At 42.2% G+C, this 18,457-nt stretch overlaps 2 protein-coding genes across 2 annotated transcripts in view; one reads left to right on the top strand and one right to left on the bottom strand.

Moving 5' to 3' along the window:
- Window positions 1–1,015: 1,015 nt before the first annotated feature.
- Uxt (ubiquitously expressed prefoldin like chaperone) lies at window positions 1,016–8,556 on the bottom strand. Its single transcript, XM_074062861.1, has 7 exons — window positions 8,477–8,556; window positions 8,194–8,300; window positions 6,926–7,007; window positions 6,718–6,785; window positions 6,319–6,426; window positions 1,313–1,376; window positions 1,016–1,118 (listed from the first exon to the last, which is right to left on the bottom strand). Exons 2-7 carry the CDS (start codon window positions 8,289–8,291, stop codon window positions 1,062–1,064), a joined length of 477 nt encoding a protein of 158 aa, XP_073918962.1. The 5' UTR covers window positions 8,292–8,300; window positions 8,477–8,556; the 3' UTR covers window positions 1,016–1,061.
- Window positions 8,557–8,622: 66 nt separating this feature from the next.
- Znf81 (zinc finger protein 81) overlaps window positions 8,623–18,457 on the top strand; it is a 135,034-nt gene continuing 125,199 nt past the window's right edge. The window contains exons 1-2 of the mRNA XM_074062849.1: window positions 8,623–8,743; window positions 9,397–9,519. The gene's annotated coding sequence lies outside the window, so the exon portion shown is untranslated. The remainder of the gene's footprint in view (window positions 8,744–9,396; window positions 9,520–18,457) is intronic.

Genomic DNA, 18,457 nt, shown 5'->3' with positions numbered 1-18,457 from the left:
TTAGGGACTTGCCAGCTCCACAGAGCTATACGGTGATTGGCCCAAAGGGAATTGATGGACCGCGGACGGCCTATAGAGTCGGGAGAAGAGGCCCATGGCCTCACTGGTGCTCCACGCTAGTTGGCTCAGGGAGGACTGATAGACCGTGGGCAATTGACAAGGCTGAGTGGGGGGGCACTCAGCTCACACTGATTGGCCTAAACAGGATTGATGGCACACCGACAGCCTTGGAGGATGGGGGTGGGTGGGACCCGCTTTCAGCTGATTGGCGGAGACTCCTAGACAACTGCCAAAACACCAAGCAGGCGGTGCTACACGCCATGCCGCTCAGCGGAAGCAGGACATATATAGAAATGGGCGTAGCAGCCAGCAGGCAGAGAGTGGGGCTGGGCTCTGCGTAGGCGGGCAGGGTAACTCTAAGCTGATTGGCTAGAAAAGACGAATTTAGAACGCAGCAGAGGTTAGAGGACTGGGTGGCTGCCAGAGCCGAAAAAGAGCTGAGTGGTAGAAATTAAGTGTATACAAAGAGGGAGGGGTTGAGCTGTGGCCTGTTATAAGGAGGAGGAGCCTGGACTCCACCTGGGCTAGGGGTGGGATCTGCGCTTATTGGTGGAAGCTGGAACTGTTTAGGAGGTAGGGGCAGGAATGTTTAGGGTACCTGAGGAACCACTGAGGTGTGGGAGAAGGGTAAGCCTTAGAACCAGTAGTGAATGGTTGGTGGTCGTGGGAACAAACCACCTTCAACTGGCCCATTCTCTATTCAAAGGGTGGTGATGTCCAGGAAAAGGAATGAAAGGGTGTGTGTGGGGGGGCCAGGTTGCCAAGGTGACAGAAAAATGGGCAAAGCATAAAGTGGCAAATACTGCCAGGCAAAAGCTGGAGGCAGGACTTCCAGGGTGCTTTACAGGGTTCTACGCAGAAACCGGACCGCTGGGTCTCCCAGTAACTTTGTGCTCTAGAAACCCAGCACCTCGGCAACCAACAGGGGTTAGGGAGAAAAGAAGGGCCATGTGACTTCGAGGCATTCAGGCTCTTTAATGTCAGAGGATGGGAAGAAGCAGTCAATGGTGAGATTCTGGCTCTGGGAAATTCTGCAGGCCTTGGAGTTCTCTAAGCCCCTGCAAAAGAAGACAGAAGAGACTGAACAGAGGCTGGGTCTAGACCCCGCCCCCAGGCTTGCTCTGGTCTCCCCTCCCTTGGTTCCAATTTGGAGGGAAAGAAGATCCTTCCCTTCTTTGGCTTTCTCCCTCTTTCAGGTCACCACACTAAACACATGTGGAGATAGAATGGGAATAGAATGAGCTTCTCTCACCTCTAGCAACATGTGGATATGGGCCTTGATATTCATGGAGTCCTTGGTGAGGCTGTTGCTGAGCCTGCAGAAAAGAAACAAGAAAGGGCAAAGTGGGCCCCACTTATGATTATGATGCTCCCCATCACTTCCAGAACTGCCTGCATTCTGGACGACTTCTACCAAGGATGTTCCTGCACAGAAATGGCTGACCAACACCTGGACTCCAATGATGCAAAGATTATTGAATCCCTATGTATGCCAGGAAATGTTAAGCACTGGGGAAATAGAAACACAAAAAACAGAAATCCTAGCCTCAGACAGCTCAAATTCTTGCTAAGAGAGACAAATAAATGATGGAATAAAATATATGGTATGTTAGATGTTTGTAAAAATAAGGCAAAAATTGAACTGGGGAGGACAGGAATAGGGGCTTCATTTTAAATAGAGTTCAGAGATGGACTGCTCTGCTGAGAAGCTTTTTTTTTTTTTAGACAGGGTCTTGGGTAGTCCAGGCTGGCCTTGACCTCATGATCTTCCTGAGTCAGCCTCCTAAGTACTAGGACTACAGATGTATGTCTCCATGCCTGGCCACCGAGAAGTATCTGAATAAAAAAGAAAACAAAGTGAATACTGTCGCTATATGGAGGATGAGTGTTGCACACATAAGGGATATCCAACACAAAGGCACTGAAGTGGGAATGTACTTGGCATGTTGAGACATTGCCATGAGGCCATTGTGGTTGCAGAAGAATAAGAGCAGAGGAATTCTAAGAGGTGAGGGGAGAGGGGTAAGGAGGGAGGCAAATTGTGTTAAGCCTGCTAGGCCATGGTAAAGACCCTGGCTTTTATTGCTAAATGAGGAGAGCCAGGGAAGGGTTGGAAGCAGAGGAGGGATGCAAATTGACTAGGGTTTAAGAGGATCCTATCTGGCTGTGGAGCAGAGAGGTAATAAGGAGAACAAACTTGGGAGCAGCATGTCCAGTGAGGAGGGATAGTTCAGGGGAGAGATGGAGGCTCAGCCCACAGTGGCAGTGGTTGAGTGATGAGAAATGACTGGATTTAGGATGTATACTGAAGGTAAAAGCCAACAGCATTTATCAGTGTTGCATGTCAGGTGTGAGAAAAAAAGACTCAAGGAAAGGCCAATACATAAGGAAGTGGGAAGCTGGAGTTGTCTGAAACCACCCTAGCCCTTGACCTTTAAGTTATATAAACCAGCCAATTCCTTTTGTATAAGCCTGTTTGGATCAGGGCTCACCCCAAAGAATCCTCATGGATACAAAGGGTCAAGGAATACCTTTCTGCTTTTTTGTTTTGTTTTTGGGTGGGACCGGAGTTTAAACTCAAGGCTTTGCACTTGCAAAGCAGCCACTCTACCACTTGAGCCACACCACCAGTTCATTTTGCTCTGGTTACTTTGGAGATGGGGGTCTTGAGAACTATTCCCCTGGGCTGACCTCAAACCACAATCCTCCTGATCTCAACCTCCCAAGTAGCTAGGCTTACATGTGTGAGCCAATGGCACCAGGCAAGGAATGCCTTTCTGAAGAATGAGAAAGCACTGAAAACGAAGTAAGAGTTAAAACAGTAGAAAGGTCTTTTCCACAGAAAGGCCAAGAGGCAGGAAAGAGCTTTTTGAGAAGCAGTTAAGAGGTTAGAAATTAAGAGAATGAAGGGAGGTGCTGTAAGGTAAAGTCCAAGAGGTAGGAAGAGGCTAGATCACACAGGGTCTTGATAATATAAGGGATGCTAGTTTTATTGTGCTAAGCTATCTGCTGATGTAGGAGTCAGTTTGAGGGTAAATGAAACTAAATACTGTGTGAAAAACAGAGGGCAACAAGATAGATGTAAAGATAAAAAAGGGAGTAGGAACTGATCTATATTACTAATGTCTCCAAATTTATATTGCCAGCCCAGACCTCTCTCCTGGACTTGACATATCTTCAAGAATCCACCTCAGCATTTAGTAAGCATCTCATACTTCACAAGTCCCAGACAGAACTCTTCTTCCCTCTTAATTTTCTCCTCCCGTGTCTTCTCTATCTCAGATAATGGTAGCTCCAATCTTCCAACTGTTCAGCAAAAACCTAGATTCTCCCCTCTTTTTGCAGTGCTAGGGCCTCAGGCAGGCCAGGTATGCACTCTACCACTAAGCTACATCTCCAGCCCCAAGACGCTTCTTTTTCTCACGCCCCACACCCAATCAAGCATTCTACTGCTCTATCCCAGGCAACGTTTCCCATCTCCATTATGGGAAACATTCTCCATAGCACTGTCAACATTTACCACACTATATCATTTTATTTGTTTATTGTCTATCTCCCTTGGTTAGAATGTTGGCTGCATGAGGACAGAGATTTTGGTCTGTTTTGTTCCCTGCTGTATCCCCAGGAACTGAACAGTATATGGTACAGAGTAGGCAACCACTGGATGTTCAATGAATTAAGTAAAAGGGTCCCCCACTCAAAAGAACCTCAAGATAGTAGGCTTTATGTTTAGGAACAGGAAATGAAGCATGGTATTGTTGCTGGAGAGCAAAGATATTTTCAAGAATATCTGGGGTAGTGCTCAAACAGAGGAATGAACACGATAAGCAACTAAGGAACAATTTTTTTTGAGACAGTCTTGCTACATAGTCCAGGCTAGCCTCCCGAGTGCTGGGATTACAGATATGCACCACCACATTTGCCTGTTCCCAAAGGAAATTTGAACATCAAGAAAAGAGAACAAACTTAGTTTATGAAAGGCTATCAGTTGACTTAAAAGGAAAAGAGAGGGCTGGGGGTATAGCTCAGAGGTAGAGCTTATGTTTGGCACATGCAAGGCCCTGGGTTAAATTCCCAGCATGCACACACACACACACACACACACACACACAGCAAAACCAAGAAAAATACAAGGTTCACCAAATGCCAGTGGTACACAAAAGGGTTATGTTTAATCTGTTACTACTGATTTAATAAGGCAATGTTTTTAGTCATACAGTTGAGTTAAATTACTTGTCTATTTATAAGATATAGATGTGTACTTTTTGCACGTCATCAAGAAAGAATATACATAGAGACCTGATCCCCTCCCCTCTCCAAACAAAGAAATATACTAAAAATAGGAAGAACTGGCAGGCAATTTTGGTTACATAAACTAACTAGAAAGAAAATTAGTTTGAAGTGTATTGAAGTGTATCCTAAGTAACCAAGTTTAAAGAGGAGTGCCAGCTACAGACTCAAATCCTCATCTAGAAAGATGAAACTTTTATAATTCTATTAATTATAATAAAGCAATACGAGAGCCAACCAGTTTTCAACACACTAATAGATTAGGTCAATATATCCAAAAAGACTGGGCAAGGGGGCAGACACTAATAAATACCTCATTTTGGGCAAAGGCCTCAAGTCTCAAAAAACTTAAATATACATGAAAGCGTCAGGAATCCTGTAGTACAAGAAGGAAAGCTTTGCTATAAAAACTGGATTGGGTCTAAATGGCCACTAGTTCAGAATTGTGATCTGATCAAGCTATTTGCTAACTGGACGAACTACCAAGATTTAGAAATCTCAGCTGGTCTTGGGTCCACTAACACTGACACCCTGGAAAGGTTTGAAAAGAGATTACTGAAACCTACTGGAGGCAACTCTAGAAGAAATGAATGTAGGAATAAACATAACAAAGGAAGAATTTGAGATCAGTGGTATTCACACCTGTGAGATGTTATTGATCTGTGTTACGTATATTGTTCAATGTCCCACACTGGGTCATGCTTGCCCCTCTTGGCAGTTTCTCCAGCATGCTGGGCACTTTGTCCCTTTTTCCAGTAATGCTCTTTCCCAGATAGATAGCCTCCCTGCTTGCACACTCAAACGTCACTTCCTCTGGGAGACCCTCCCTACCAGCATTTCAAACGCCTCATTCACACTCCTTATTACCCTTCCCTGCACAAAACCTCAATTCATCTGGAGGCCACACTTTGTCTACCCATCACTAACCACATAGATCTGCTTCAATTACTTCAATTTGTTTCCAGATGAGATCTGGCATGTTGAGGGTGGCTTCCAGGAGTCCCTTTAAACTCATTCAACAGACACAATGTCTACTGTATGTTGTGCACAATAGTCACCTGGGGCATAGACAAAATCTCTCTTGGGCTGGAGTGTAGCTCAGTGGTAAAGTGCTTGCCTAGCACATGAGGCCCTGGGTTTGAGTCCCAGCAGTGAAAAAAATAAAATAAAATAGAGCTTATAACCTAGCTGGGGGAGATGACAAATTTGAGAAAGAAATTACACAGTAAATATTGGGTGATAAGTGCTGGAAAAAAAGAAAAAGTAGAAGAATGGAGAGGATTCAAAGGTGTAGGGGTTATAATTTTAAAGTTAGGTCACAGAAGACCTAGTTGAGGGAGTAATAATTAAAACAACCGCATAGGAAGAAGAAGCAGGGAAGCACACTGCAGGCAGAGAGAATAGTCACTGCATTTGCCTTGGGTGTTTAAAGAGCATATCAAGTTCAACGTGGTGAGAGCACACTGAAAAGCAAGAAAATTAGCAGAAGGTGAAGTGAGAGGTAACCTGTTTTATTGCTACTGATGTACAGGCTAAGACCTCATGGATCTGGTCATAATGGAATGTACGTATAATAGCACAGTCTGTCTTCTAAGACTTCTGTCTTGTTCACTGCTGCATCCTCACCACTAAGCACAGAGCCTGGCATACAAAAGATGCCCAATAAATGTGTGTGTGAATGAATGATACAAAGACCATTCATTAAATGCTTATCATGTGCTACACCTGGGGCTGAGCTTTGCACCCCCACTTTGCTCAGCCCCAACCCTGAGGGGGAAGGGAAATAGGTCCTTAAGGGAAAAAGGAAGAGTGTTGTAAATGAGTATTTTTATTTATTTATGTATTTCTTTGTGTATGGTACTGGAGATAGAAGCCAGGGCCTCATGCATGCTAGGCAAGTACTCTACCACCGAGCCACATCCCCAGCCATTATTGGTTTTAGACACTATCCTCATGGAATGGACTTACTCTGTGAGAAGAGTGCTCTTACGATCAATGAACTTGAGAGCTTCTGCCAGTGTCAACTCCAGGAAAAAACCATATCCCAGGGCCACATAGATGCGTGAAGTATCTGAGCTAAGAAAAGGGAAGTCAGAGGGAGTGGGGGAAAATCCTTATTACTGTTTAGTATACCATACAGTTTGTTTGTTTCTTATTCCCTCCCCTTCCCCAAACTGAAGCTCTGGGAAGGGTAAGGATTTTGTCCTATTTTATTCACTGTCACATCCCCAGCATCTAGCTTATATACTAATGGAATATGAATACTACAGTGTCTGCTATGTATAAGATGTGAAAAAGAGTGTTTGTTGCATGAAGGAAAGAGGAAATCCGAACCCAGTAGGTTCAGAGGGGCGGGCAGACACTCACACCACTGTATCAACGAAGAAGTTACAGCCCAAATCCACCTGCATATATAACTCCGAATGTTTAGCTTCCTGCGGGGCCAGGGAAAAAGAAGTAGGAGTCAGTGGTCAACTTTTAGGCAAGGTGACAAGTTTTGGCCTGGGGTCTTTCTTCCCATTTCCCTCCCTGTCCCTCCACAAATAAAAACTGTACTCAACCCAGAAGTCTTTACCTGCAGTCGCTCAATGACATTTTTCAGTTGAAGGTATGTGGCCAGCTGCTCATATACCTTGTCTCGATGGTCCAGTACCTTTCTGACAGGATGAAAATACAATGGTGACCAATATGTAGCCCTGTCCTTCTTGAGACATCTCACAGCATGCCCTAAGTCAGGTATGGTGACTCACATCTGTAATCCCAGCTCTCAAGAGGCTGAGGCAGGAGGATGGTGAGTTCAAGGATAGCCAGGGCTACATAATGAGACCCTGTCTCAAAAACAAAACAAAACAAGACAGATATTTTAGTGCTTACATTAAAATTTTGGTCTCTGGGTCAGACTGCCTGGGTCTGAATTTGGGTTCTACTCTTTACTACCTGTGTGACTTTGTTTTATTCATTACTATTATTTTTCCAATGCCTCATGCCAATCAAAATGTGCCATCCTTGCCCTAAAATATCCTCCATCCCTTTTAGGATGCTCACAGCCCTAGTTCTGAACACCTTACTTCCTGCTCAGTTTAATAGCAGCAGTAAGAGTTATTCAGAGCCATTTCATGTGTTTCAGGCATCTGAGATAATTTTTTTTTGCCTTAGGCTTGTCTTTAACTCATGGGCTCAAACGATCCTCAGACCTCAGTCTCTGGAGTAGCTGGGGTTGTAAATGTGCACGCGCAACTATGCAGCGACTGAGCTGTTTCATTTTTATCCTCTCAACTTTTTTTTTTTTTTTTGAGATGGGGGGGGGGTCTTGCTTTGTTGCCCAGGCTGGCCTCGAACTCCTGGGCTCAAGCATTCCTCCTGCCTCAGCCACCAAACTTAGCTTCGTTTTTCTTTTCTTTTAATTTTTCTGGAGACAGGGTCTGGCTCTGTAGCCCATACTGGCCTCGGCCTTCCAAGCCACTCAGCTTGTGGTACGTCCTTTACAAGGACTGAATACATTGGAAACCCAAAACCACCAAATGAGAAAGGTAAACGTCCTCTCACAAATGAGGAAGGTTTGTAAGGCGCAGAGAGGCGAGACGAGATGTAGAACGTGCTCACATGTGGCCAAGCCAGGATTCAAACACGAGAACTGGCTCCGGAATGCCAGCTGTAATTTGATAAACATCAGATGCTCCTCTGCGTTCTACTCCACGTTCCAGCGAAATCGCACCCCGGATGTCGCTCCCCCCCCCGCCCCGTTCGCCTTGCCCACCAATACGAAGGCTTGGCCCTGATTCTGAACGCCCCATTCACCACGTGGACTGTTCCAAACGCCCCACCTCCCGCGCTGTCACTCACCGCAAGTCCCGCTGCAGCACGTCACTGATAAAGGCCTCATAGCGCAGCACTTTATCCCCCGTGGCCTCCACGGCCCGGCGTTTAGGGGGCGTCGCCATGATGAGCTCCTGGGGAGTGAGAAGGAGAAAGACCACATTGACCATTTCAGTTTGCTCTCATGCACAGTTACCTCAATCTTTTCGACGTTGGGAATGGGCTTGTCTGGCTCAGGCTGGCGGGTTCCGCCTTCTGCCCACCCCAACTCTAGAACTTCCTCACCCGGGACACCCAAACGCGGCCCTACCTTAGGGCCGCCGGCAATAAGATTTGTTGGTTTCAACCACGGCTTCCGGGTGGCGCGGGAAAATGACGTAGGGAAAGCACGTTGACCAATCAAATAGCAAAGCGGGGAGGGGCGGTCCTGAACGAAAGAAGACGGACCAAAGGGAAGAGGAGAGGGCGGGGCTTTACGGAATCCATGGAGACCACGGAAGACTGCAGAGCGTGGGAGCACAGACTGTTTGCCAATAGACAAGCCAATGGGGGATTGCGAATGCGGCGCGTGGAGCCTGTGAGGACTGTTGTGTGTGGCAGGTTGGGGTGGAGTTTAATGAGATTTGGCGGGTTCTGGGGAGGTAGGAGAGGAAATGAGCGTTTATAATTTAAAAGACAGGGAATTCTGACCAGCGAGTATTGATTATGGTTCTCGGCCTGGGGGCCAGACTCAAGTGGTAGAGGGTCTGTCTGCCTAGCAAGCGTCAGGCCCTGAGTTCAAACCCCAGTACGGCCAAAAAAGGGGAAAAAAGATTATATGGTTCTAGTTTGTAAGGAAGTTTATATATTCCGTGTGATCTGCCCATTTGGCTATTGATTTTTTTTTTTTTTAACACGGGAGGTTTGGGTTTCACTCCCGGTATGAGTATGATGAGTATTTAAAATATTTTAAACGGAGACACATTTTTAAAAGTTTATCTTTGATGACTTAAGCTCTGTGACCGGCAATCTATAAGTGGGGGTCAAGTGAAATTGGCAAAGCGCTTTGCCTAATCAGCTCACTTAATAGTCAAATGGACGATCGCTGAAGTTCTCCGTGGAGGACCGGCTAACTTGTAGTTAGGAATAGTTCCGATGGCTTTTTGGTAGTTTTGGTTATTGTTTGTTTGTGGTACTGGGATTGAGTTTAGGGCCACATCTCCAATCCTTTTGCTTTTGGTTGTTTTTCAGGTAGGGTCTAACTTTGCCCCGCTGACCTGGAACTATGATCCTCCTGTGACTGCCTGCTGAGTATAGGGGATTACAGCTGTGAGGCACCATACCTGGACAGGTCCTATGTTTTTATTTAAACATGTAAGTTTTCTGAGTTTATTTTTATGCATTCTAGTGACTGAATATATTTCTTTTCCGTGGTGGATTTTCAAACAATAGCATCTGAGCCCGGAGGAGAACTAAGGCGCTAGGATCCAGAAAATGCTATTCCCACCTGTAGGCCCACTCACTCCTACCAAGAAGTCTTCAGACCTTTGTGCTATCAAGTGTTTTTTTTTTTCTTCAAATGCCTCAAACCTAAGCAAATCAAGCTTTTTTTTTTGCCCTTAGACCAAGATCATTGTAAAAGAAATATTGAGACTTCAGGTGTTTTTTTAAAATCTCATGCTACATGTGGTTAAAATGACATTTAATGTGCTTGAAACAGACACTAGATAGTTATTACCTAGTCAATCTATACCATTTTCCCTGTAAGAAGACAGAAAACATTATCCTTATTTGATAAAGGAGAATATAGTTCTGATGAGCTGAGAGAGGTCTGTTCAAGTCTATTAACTTTTCACAAAAAAAGTTTTTACTTAAAAATGTTTCCAACTTTATTTTTACATTATTAGATTTTGTACCCTCAGAGCAGTTAACAGTGAACACCCCTAGAACCTTCACTGAGATGCACCAATTGTTGATATTTGAACACATTTGCTCTCTCTCTTTTCAGACCATCTGATAATTGTCGACATGGTTGCATAGTATTCCTTCCTTTGGATGGTCTCAAGGATGATTTTTATGGGCAGTATTGGGGTTTGAACTCAGGGCCTCTGCCACTTGAGCCACACCCTCAGTCCTTGAATGGTCTCAGATGTTTGAGCCACTGCTTTTTATGGGATATTTGAATGTGTCCAGTTTTTTTGTTGTTATAATCTAGGATGGGATACAAGTCTTTGCTTTCAAAGTTTTATATGCAATCATGATCATTTCTTGGTGATAAATTTCTAGAAGTAGAGTTTACAAATTCGGTGCTTGGTAAATGCAGTGACAGTCGTACCCATACTTCCATTAAAACCTCATCATCTAAGCTGTACACTAGGGGTCAGCAATTTTGACTTCTGGTTTGCTTTCAAATTTTCTTTTTAAAAATATTTTGGCAGTACTGTGGTTCAAACACAGGGCTTCATGCTTACTAGGCAAGTGCTCTACCACTGGAGCCACATGTCCCAGCCCTTTCTGCTTTGGTTATTTGTTGAGTAAGGTCATTCATTTTTGCTGGGCTTAGACCCTTATTCTCCCTATTTACACTTCCCTAGTGGCTGAAATGACAGTCACGTGCCACCACACCCAGCTTTTTATTGGTTGAGCTGAAGTCTTGTGAACTTTTTGCCCAGGCTGGTCTGGAACTGTGATCCTCCCCATCTCTGCCTCCTGAGTAGCTAAGATTATACGAGTGAGCCACCTTGCCTGCCTTCAAATTTCAACTGTTTGTTGACCCTTGATGCTTTTCTATGGCCTATGAGCTAAGAATACTATTATATTTTGTGTTTGAAAAAATATAAAGATTATTTTGTGACGCATGAAATTTTTTTGGTGTTACTGGGGTTTGAACTCAGGGCCTACACTGCCAGCTACTCCACTAGCCTTTTTTTTTTTTGGATAGGTTTTTTTTGAGATAGGGTTTTACAAACTATTTGCCCAGGCTGGCTTTGAACTGCAGTCCTCCTGATCTCTGCCTCAAGATAGCTGGGATTATAGCTGTGAGCCACCAGCCCCTGGCATGACACATGAAAATTTTATGAAATTCAAATTTCAGTGTCCAGTAATAATGTTTTATTGGAATATAGCCTATACTTATTCATTTTCATATTGTTCATGAATGCTTTGAAGTTATAGTGGCAGTATTGAATAGTTGTCAATGAGACCAAATGACCTGGAAATCCTAAAATATTTAATACCTGGCCTTTTACACAAAAGACACGCCAATCCAGCTCCACATCCAATACAGAGGTTGGAGCTGTAACCCTGTGGGCCTCCCTGGCTTCCACTGGCAGCCTGTTAACTAACGTATGTGTGGACATTTTTAGGCTTATGCTTCAGGGTGACACCTAATGGTGTCATGTGTCTCTTCACATTCTGTGCTCATTTTCTGATTGGATTTTTTAATTGTTGGGTTTTGAGAGTTCCATATATACTGTAGTCCTTTGCGAAATGTATGGTTTGCACATATTTTCTCCCAGTCTGTAGCTTGTCTTTTTTTTTTTTTTTGCCTCCTAACAGGGCCTCTGCAAAGCAAATGCTTTTTCTTTTTGGTGGTACCAAGGACTTGCACTTGCCAACCCAAGCAAACACTTTTAATTTTGAAGTTCAGTTTATTCATTTTTTATTTTTTTTTATTTTATTTTTTTTTCATTTTTCTTTTATTATTCATATGTGCATACAAGGCTTGGTTTATTTCTCCCCCCTGCCCCCTATTCATTTTTTATAATTTATTATTGTTATTATTATTGTTGTTCTGGGGGTACATTGTGACATTTACAAAAGTTCTTACAATATATCATAGTTGAATTCACCCCCTCCATCATTCTCCTTTATTCCCTCCACTCCCATTCCTGGAATAGAAGTCCAGTTTTTTGATTTTTAAAAATATTTTAGATCATGCTTTTGGTGCCATGTCTAAGAACTCTTCACAAGCCCTAACTCTCAAAGATTTTATCTAATTTTTTTTTTTTTTGCAGTTCTGGAGTTTGAACTGAGTGCTTGTGACACAGGCACTCTACCACTTGAGCCACTCCCCCAGCCCTTTTTTGTGATGGGTTTTTTTTTTTTTTTTGTGATAGGGTCTTGTGAACTATTTGCTAGGCTGGCTTCAAACCATAATCCTCCTGATCTCTGCCTCCTGAGTAATTAGGATTACAGGCGTGAGCCACCAGCACCTGGCTTACATTTTATTTTTAAAGTTTTGTAGTTTTATGTTCTACTATTAGATGTATAATTTCTTTCTTTTTTCTTTTTGAGACAGAGTCTCACTAGGTACCCCAGGCTGGCCTTCTGGAACTCTGTCCTCCTGCCTCATCCTCCCAAGTGCTGGTATTACAGACATGTGCCACCACTACTGGCCCTATGATCTGTTTTGAAAAACAGCTTTATTGAGATAATTCACAAACCATAAAATTCACACATTTGAAGTGTACAATTCAGCATTTGTTAGTGTGTTCACAGAGTTAAGCATATGCCACTCAGTCTAATTTTAGGATATTTCCATCACCCCAAATGAAGTTTTTTTGCTTGCTGTCAGTTCACTCCCCTGACCCCAATCCTAAGCAACCACGAATTTACTTTCCCTCCCTATAGATTTGTATATTCTGGACATTTCATTTAAATGGAATCATGTGGCCTTTCATGCCTGGCTTCTCTCATGTAGCATAATGTTTTCAAGGTTCATTTGTCCATATTATAAACATCTATCAGTACTTTATTCCTTTTATTGCTGAATACTGTTTCATTGTGTTTGTTTACCATATTTTAATCCATTTTACCAATTTTATAAAATGTAAGGCCTTCCTCACTTTAAGTCCCATCATTCCTACTGTTTTAGAATATTAAATGTAAATATTTCCTCTACATATACTGAAATCCACATCAATGTTGTAATTTTTGCTTTAACCTTGAAGCACCATTTTGAAAACTCAAAAAGATAAGTAAAGTCTATTTTACTTATCCCTATTTTTATTCCTTCTTTTGTTATGGCTTCCTTTCTGTTGTTTCAGGGTTTCTTCTTTTATCATTGCCTTTCTGTTACAAGGATTTCCTTTAGCCACTCTTTCAAAGTAGGTCTGCTGGTAACAAATTCTCTTAGTGTTTATTTATTTATTTACTTATTTTGCGGTACTGGGGCTTGAACTCAGGGCCTACACCTTGAGCCACTCTACCAGCCCTTTTCTGTGATGGGTTTTTTCCATGAACTGTTTGCCCAGGCTGGCTTTGAACCGTGATGCTCCTGATCTCCACTTCCTGTATAGCTAGGATTACAGGTGTGAGCCACCAGCACCCGGCCTCTCTTAGTGTTTCTTCCTCCTAGAATGTTTCATTTCCATCTTCATTCCTGAAGTAAGTTTCTCTGGTTAAAAAATTCTTGGTTGGCGTTTCTTTTCTTTTGTCACTCTTACTTTGCCACTTCCTTCTGGTTTCTGATAAGAAATTCACTGTCATTCAATTTGTTTTTCCTATGTAGATAAGGCCTTGTTTCTTTCTCTGCTTTCAAGCAGTTTTATTTGGGTTTGCTTTTCAGAACTGTGATTATGATGTGTTTAACATGGGTTCCTTTTGGTTTCTTGGCCACACTGAGGATTGAACTCAGGGGCTTGTACTTGCTAAGCAAGAGCTTTACCACTTGAACCACACCCTCAGCCCTTTTGCTTCTTTTAATTTGTGTAGGTCAGCCTAGGACTTTAATCCTCCTACCTGTGCCTCCTCAGTAACTGGGATTACAGACACGAGCCACTGTGCGTATGTTGTGTTTAGATTTTTTTTAGCTTCTTAAACCCATAGGTTTAGATAGGCAAATATGTCAAAATTTCTGAGATTATTTCTTTGAATACTTTTTTAGTCCTGTCCTCTTTCTCCTTTCCTTCCTTAACACAGATGATTGAAGTTTCCACTTGTCCTCAAGTCTTGTCATTGTTTTTCAATTTTTTTCTGGCATTCAGCTTGCATAATTTCTATTGTTTTGTCTTCAGGTTCACAGATTATTTCTGTGTCCTTTCCATTCTGCTTTTGAGCTCATCCATTGAGGGTTTTTCTTTTTTGTTTTTTGTTTTTGATAAATAAGCCTTACTTACTAGTGTTCAGTAGCAGGGGTTGGACTTCCAAGGTTATTTCAGAGGCCATTTGTTGAACAAGCACCCTTTCATTTCACTTGGATGGGTAAGTTATTTATTATTATTATTTATTAACACATTAACTGTACACATTAATGGAGTTCAGTATATATATGTATATATAGTTTGATATATGTGTACTGTGTTCACTGATCAACTTTCCTTTATCCCCCCTCTTCCCCACACCCTTCCCAATCCCTAGTAATCACTATTCTTTTGTATGAGAGAGAACATTCGGTTTTTGTGTTTCTATGCCTGTCTTCTTCACTTAACATAATGTCCTTCAGTTCCATCCATTTTGCTACACATGGCAGGATTTCATTCTTTGTTATGGCAGAATAATACTTCCATGTTATCCATTTACCTATGGATGGGTGCCTAGGATGATTGCAGATCAGTGGTTGTGAACAGTGCTGCAGTAAGCAGGGGCATGCAGGAATCTCTTTGACATACTGATTTTATTTCCTTTGGATATATACCCAGTGATGGGATAATTGGATCAAATGGTAGATCTATTTTAGAATAATTTAAAAATTATTTTTATTCTCATGCATTAGTTTACAATGTGAGGGGTTTTCTTGTAATTTTCCATATATGCATTTAATGTACCTTGATCATATTTAGCCCTTCTATTCCTCTTTCTTATTCTCACCTCCGCCAGCTCCTCCCCTTTCTTTCTTTCTTTCTTTTGTTTTTGGCAGTACTGGGGTTTGAACTCTGGGCCCCACACTTGCTATGCAGGTGCTCTATCACTTGAGCCACTCCAACAGCCCTGTTTTATGTTTTTTCAAGATCGGGTCTCGTGAACTATTTGCCAGGGCTGGCTTCGAACTGCGATCCTCTTGATCTCGGCCTCCTGGGTTGCTAGGATTACAGGTTCCCAGCTCTCCTCCCCTTCCTTAAGCTTTCTTATGAATTTTTAAAAATGGATTTCATTATGTCCTTTCATTTGTGCATACAACGTACTTTGATCATATTTTCCCCCTCATCACTCACTGGTTCACCACCCCAAATAGTTCTCCTTTTATGTTCATATCCGTTTTTAAGATCTAGGTTCCACATATGAGAGAACACATGTGGTATATTTCTTTCTGATTCTGGCTTATTTCACTTAACTTGATGTTCTCCAGTTCCATCCATTACCCTGCAAGTGACATCATTTCATTCTTCTATATGGCTTAATAATATTCCATAGTATCATGTTTTCCTTATCTAGTCATTGGTTCATGGCACCTAGGCTGATTCCATAACTTGATTATTGTGAATAGTGCTGCAATAAACATGGGTGTGCAGGTAACTCTATTTCTTCAGATATATGCCCAGGAGTAGTAAAGCAAGACCATGTGGTACTTCTATTTTAGTTTTTTTGAGGAACCTCCATACTGATTTCCATAGTGACTGGGCTAATTTACATTTCCAACAACAGTATATAAGAGGTCCTTCCCTGCTTCCCTATACTTCCCAGCATTTGTTGTCATTTATTTTCATGATAATAGCCATTTTGACTGGCGTAAGATGGAATCTCAGTGTTGGTTTGATTTGCATTTTTTATGGTTAAGGATATTGAATATTTCAGGTGTTTATTAGCCATCTGTACTTCTTTTGAAAACTATCTGTTCATTTCACTTGCCCATTTATTAATTGGATTATTTGTTCTTTGGGTGTTTAATTCTTTGAGCTCTTTATATATTCTGGGTTTTGTTTTGTGGTCCTGGGTATTGAACTCAGAGCCTTGCATATGACAGGTAAGCACTCTACCACTGAGCTACTTCCCCAGCTCTTTATGTATTTCTAGACACTAATCCCTTGTCAGATGAATAGCTGTCAAAAATTTTCTCCCATCCTGTAGTCGGTCTCTTTACTCTGATAATTGTTTCCTTTGATGCACATAAGCTTTTTAATCTGTTGCAATCCCATTTGTCAATTCTTGCTGTTATTATTAGAGTCCTATTCAGAAAGTCTTTGCCTATGCTTGTATCTTTTTTGCCAAGAATCAGTTGGCTGTAGATGCATGGGTTTATTTCTGAGGTCTCTATTTTGTTCCATTGTGTCTGTTTTTATGCCAATACCATGCTGTGTTTGTTACCATTGCTTTTTGGTATATCTTGAAATCAGATATTGTGATGTTTGTAGCTTTGTTCTTTTTGCTCAGGATTGCTTTGGTTATTTGGGGTCTTTTATGATTCTATATGCATTTTAGGATTGATTTTTCTAATTCTGTGATGAATGTCATTGGTGTTTTGATAGAAATTGCATCGAATCTGTAGATCACTTTGAGTAGTATGGACAGTTTGACAGTATTAATTCAGTCCATGAACATGAAAGGTTTTTCCATTTTTTAATATCTTCATCAATTTCTTTTACCAGTGTTTTTGTAATTTTCATTTCCTTGGTTAAGTTTATTCTTAGATATTTTATTTCATTGGAGCTAATGTGGATGGGATTGCTTTCCTGCTTCCTTTCTCAGCAAATTTGTTATCAGTATATAGAAAACCTGATTTCTCTATGTTGGTTTTCTATCCTGCTACTTTACTGAATTCATCTGTCACTTCTAATAGTCTTCTGGTGGAGTCTTTGTTTTTCTATGCATAGAATCATATCATCTGCAAACAGGAATAATTTTACTTCCTACCTTCTTCAAACTGGGATTTTGCTTATTTTTTGGTCTGCCTAATTTTTTTTTGAAAGTTGGACACATATAAGACAGTAGGTAGTGACGCAAATATGCTTTTCTTGTGCTTGGATAAGAGCATGGTTCCTTTTGCCAGGTCTTTTGTGTGGGATTTCTGTTTATCTAATTAGGAGCTGAGCTGTGTTTACTGTTTTTGTTGTTGCTATGGGAACCCAAAATTCCAGTTCTCCTAGTGATGCATTGTTTTTGTCTCTCCCCTTGGCTTTGGGTCTTTCCTTCATGGTGTTTCCTGGAGATACTCTCTCTCTTCACTTCTCCCAGCTGGGTCCCAATTCCTTTTGCTTTTTAGTGTGCTGGCGGGGTTGGGCGTGAGGGTCATCTCTGATGTTCTGGTGAGGCCTCAATCTTGGGCAGGCTCTGTGGATCTGTGTAAGGGAGAAGTAGAACTTGATTTCCCCTCCTCCCCCCAGTGTTCCTTTCCCCTAGCTGAAGTAAAATCCCTCCAGTGTCCTCAATTTTGATCTATTTCCCCTGGAGATTAAGCCTTTTGTCCTGTGAGGAGGGTAGATTTTACAGTGGTTTCTCTTTCCCTCCCCAGCCTGCATGAAAAGAGGCAACGTCCTTTGGACTCTCCCACTGTAAGAATCTTGTGGGGTTCCTTGAAGAAAAAGAATCCTGTAAAGGATACAACTCTCTCCTGTCTGCAGCCCCTAAGAACTTGGTGTTGTCACACTAGCCCACGCTGACCCTTAGCAATGCACTCACAGTTGCAGTTTAAACTTTCTACTAGCTTGTGTGGTGTTCTATAGACCTGTGTTCCAGGGAAGCAAATGCCCAGGCTCTGTTTGCCCCCAAAGGTGCCTCTCTTCAGATTTTGTGGTAGTTGTTTGCTATGTGACCTTAGTTTTCTCATGGGTTTGGGAAAAATTGTTATTTTCCAGCTTGCCTAGATTTTTCTTGTTGTAAGGATCCAGTTCTCTTTGACTCCAATCTGAAACCAGAAGTCCTTTAAAATATTTCTGAAATTATTACTGCCTCACAAACACTTCATGCCCCACATCACACACCGTGAGTCATCTCAGAGCTCTTTGAAATCTTTGAGATCCTCCTTGCAACAAACTTACTCCTATAAGGAAAGCCAGTTATTTGGGGTTCTGGCCCCTAACAACACCACCTCCCCTTTTGTGGCAGTACTGGGGTTTGAAGTCAGGGCCTTTTACTTGCTAGGCAGGCACTCTACCACTTGAGTCATGCCACCAGTCCTTTTTTGCTTTTAGATATCTTTCAGATAGGGTCTTGTGGGTTTTGCCCAGGCGGGCCTCAGACTGTAATCTTCCTATTTCCACTTGCATAGCTTGGTATTACAGGCATGTACCACCACACCCCCAGCTTGATCTTTGAGATAGGGTCTCACTTTTTTGCCTGTCTGGCCTTGAACCGCAATCCTCCTAACTCTACCTCCCAAATATCTGGAAATACAGGCATGAGTCACTACACCCAGCACACACACACCCCACTTTAA

The sequence above is a fragment of the Castor canadensis genome, chromosome X (genome assembly GCF_047511655.1).
Source record: "Castor canadensis chromosome X, mCasCan1.hap1v2, whole genome shotgun sequence".
Classification (NCBI taxonomy): Eukaryota; Metazoa; Chordata; class Mammalia; order Rodentia; family Castoridae; genus Castor; species Castor canadensis.
Note: the sequence above shows the minus strand (reverse complement) of the source record. Positions and strands in the feature narration are given on the sequence as shown.

What these genes read in the sequence shown, in the direction of transcription:
- Uxt (XM_074062861.1), bottom strand. Translation starts at nt 8,291, where the DNA reads ATGGCGACGCCCCCTAAACGCCGGGCCGTGGAGGCCACGGGGGATAAA. An exon ending in GTGCTGCAGCGGGACTTGCG is followed by an intron (nt 7,008 to 8,193) that starts GTGAGTGACAGC and finishes TCATCCTGTCAG; the next exon opens with AAAGGTACTGGACCATCGAG. An exon ending in AAGAGCACTCTTCTCACAGA is followed by an intron (nt 1,377 to 6,318) that starts GTAAGTCCATTC and finishes TCTTTTCTGCAG; the next exon opens with GCTCAGCAACAGCCTCACCA.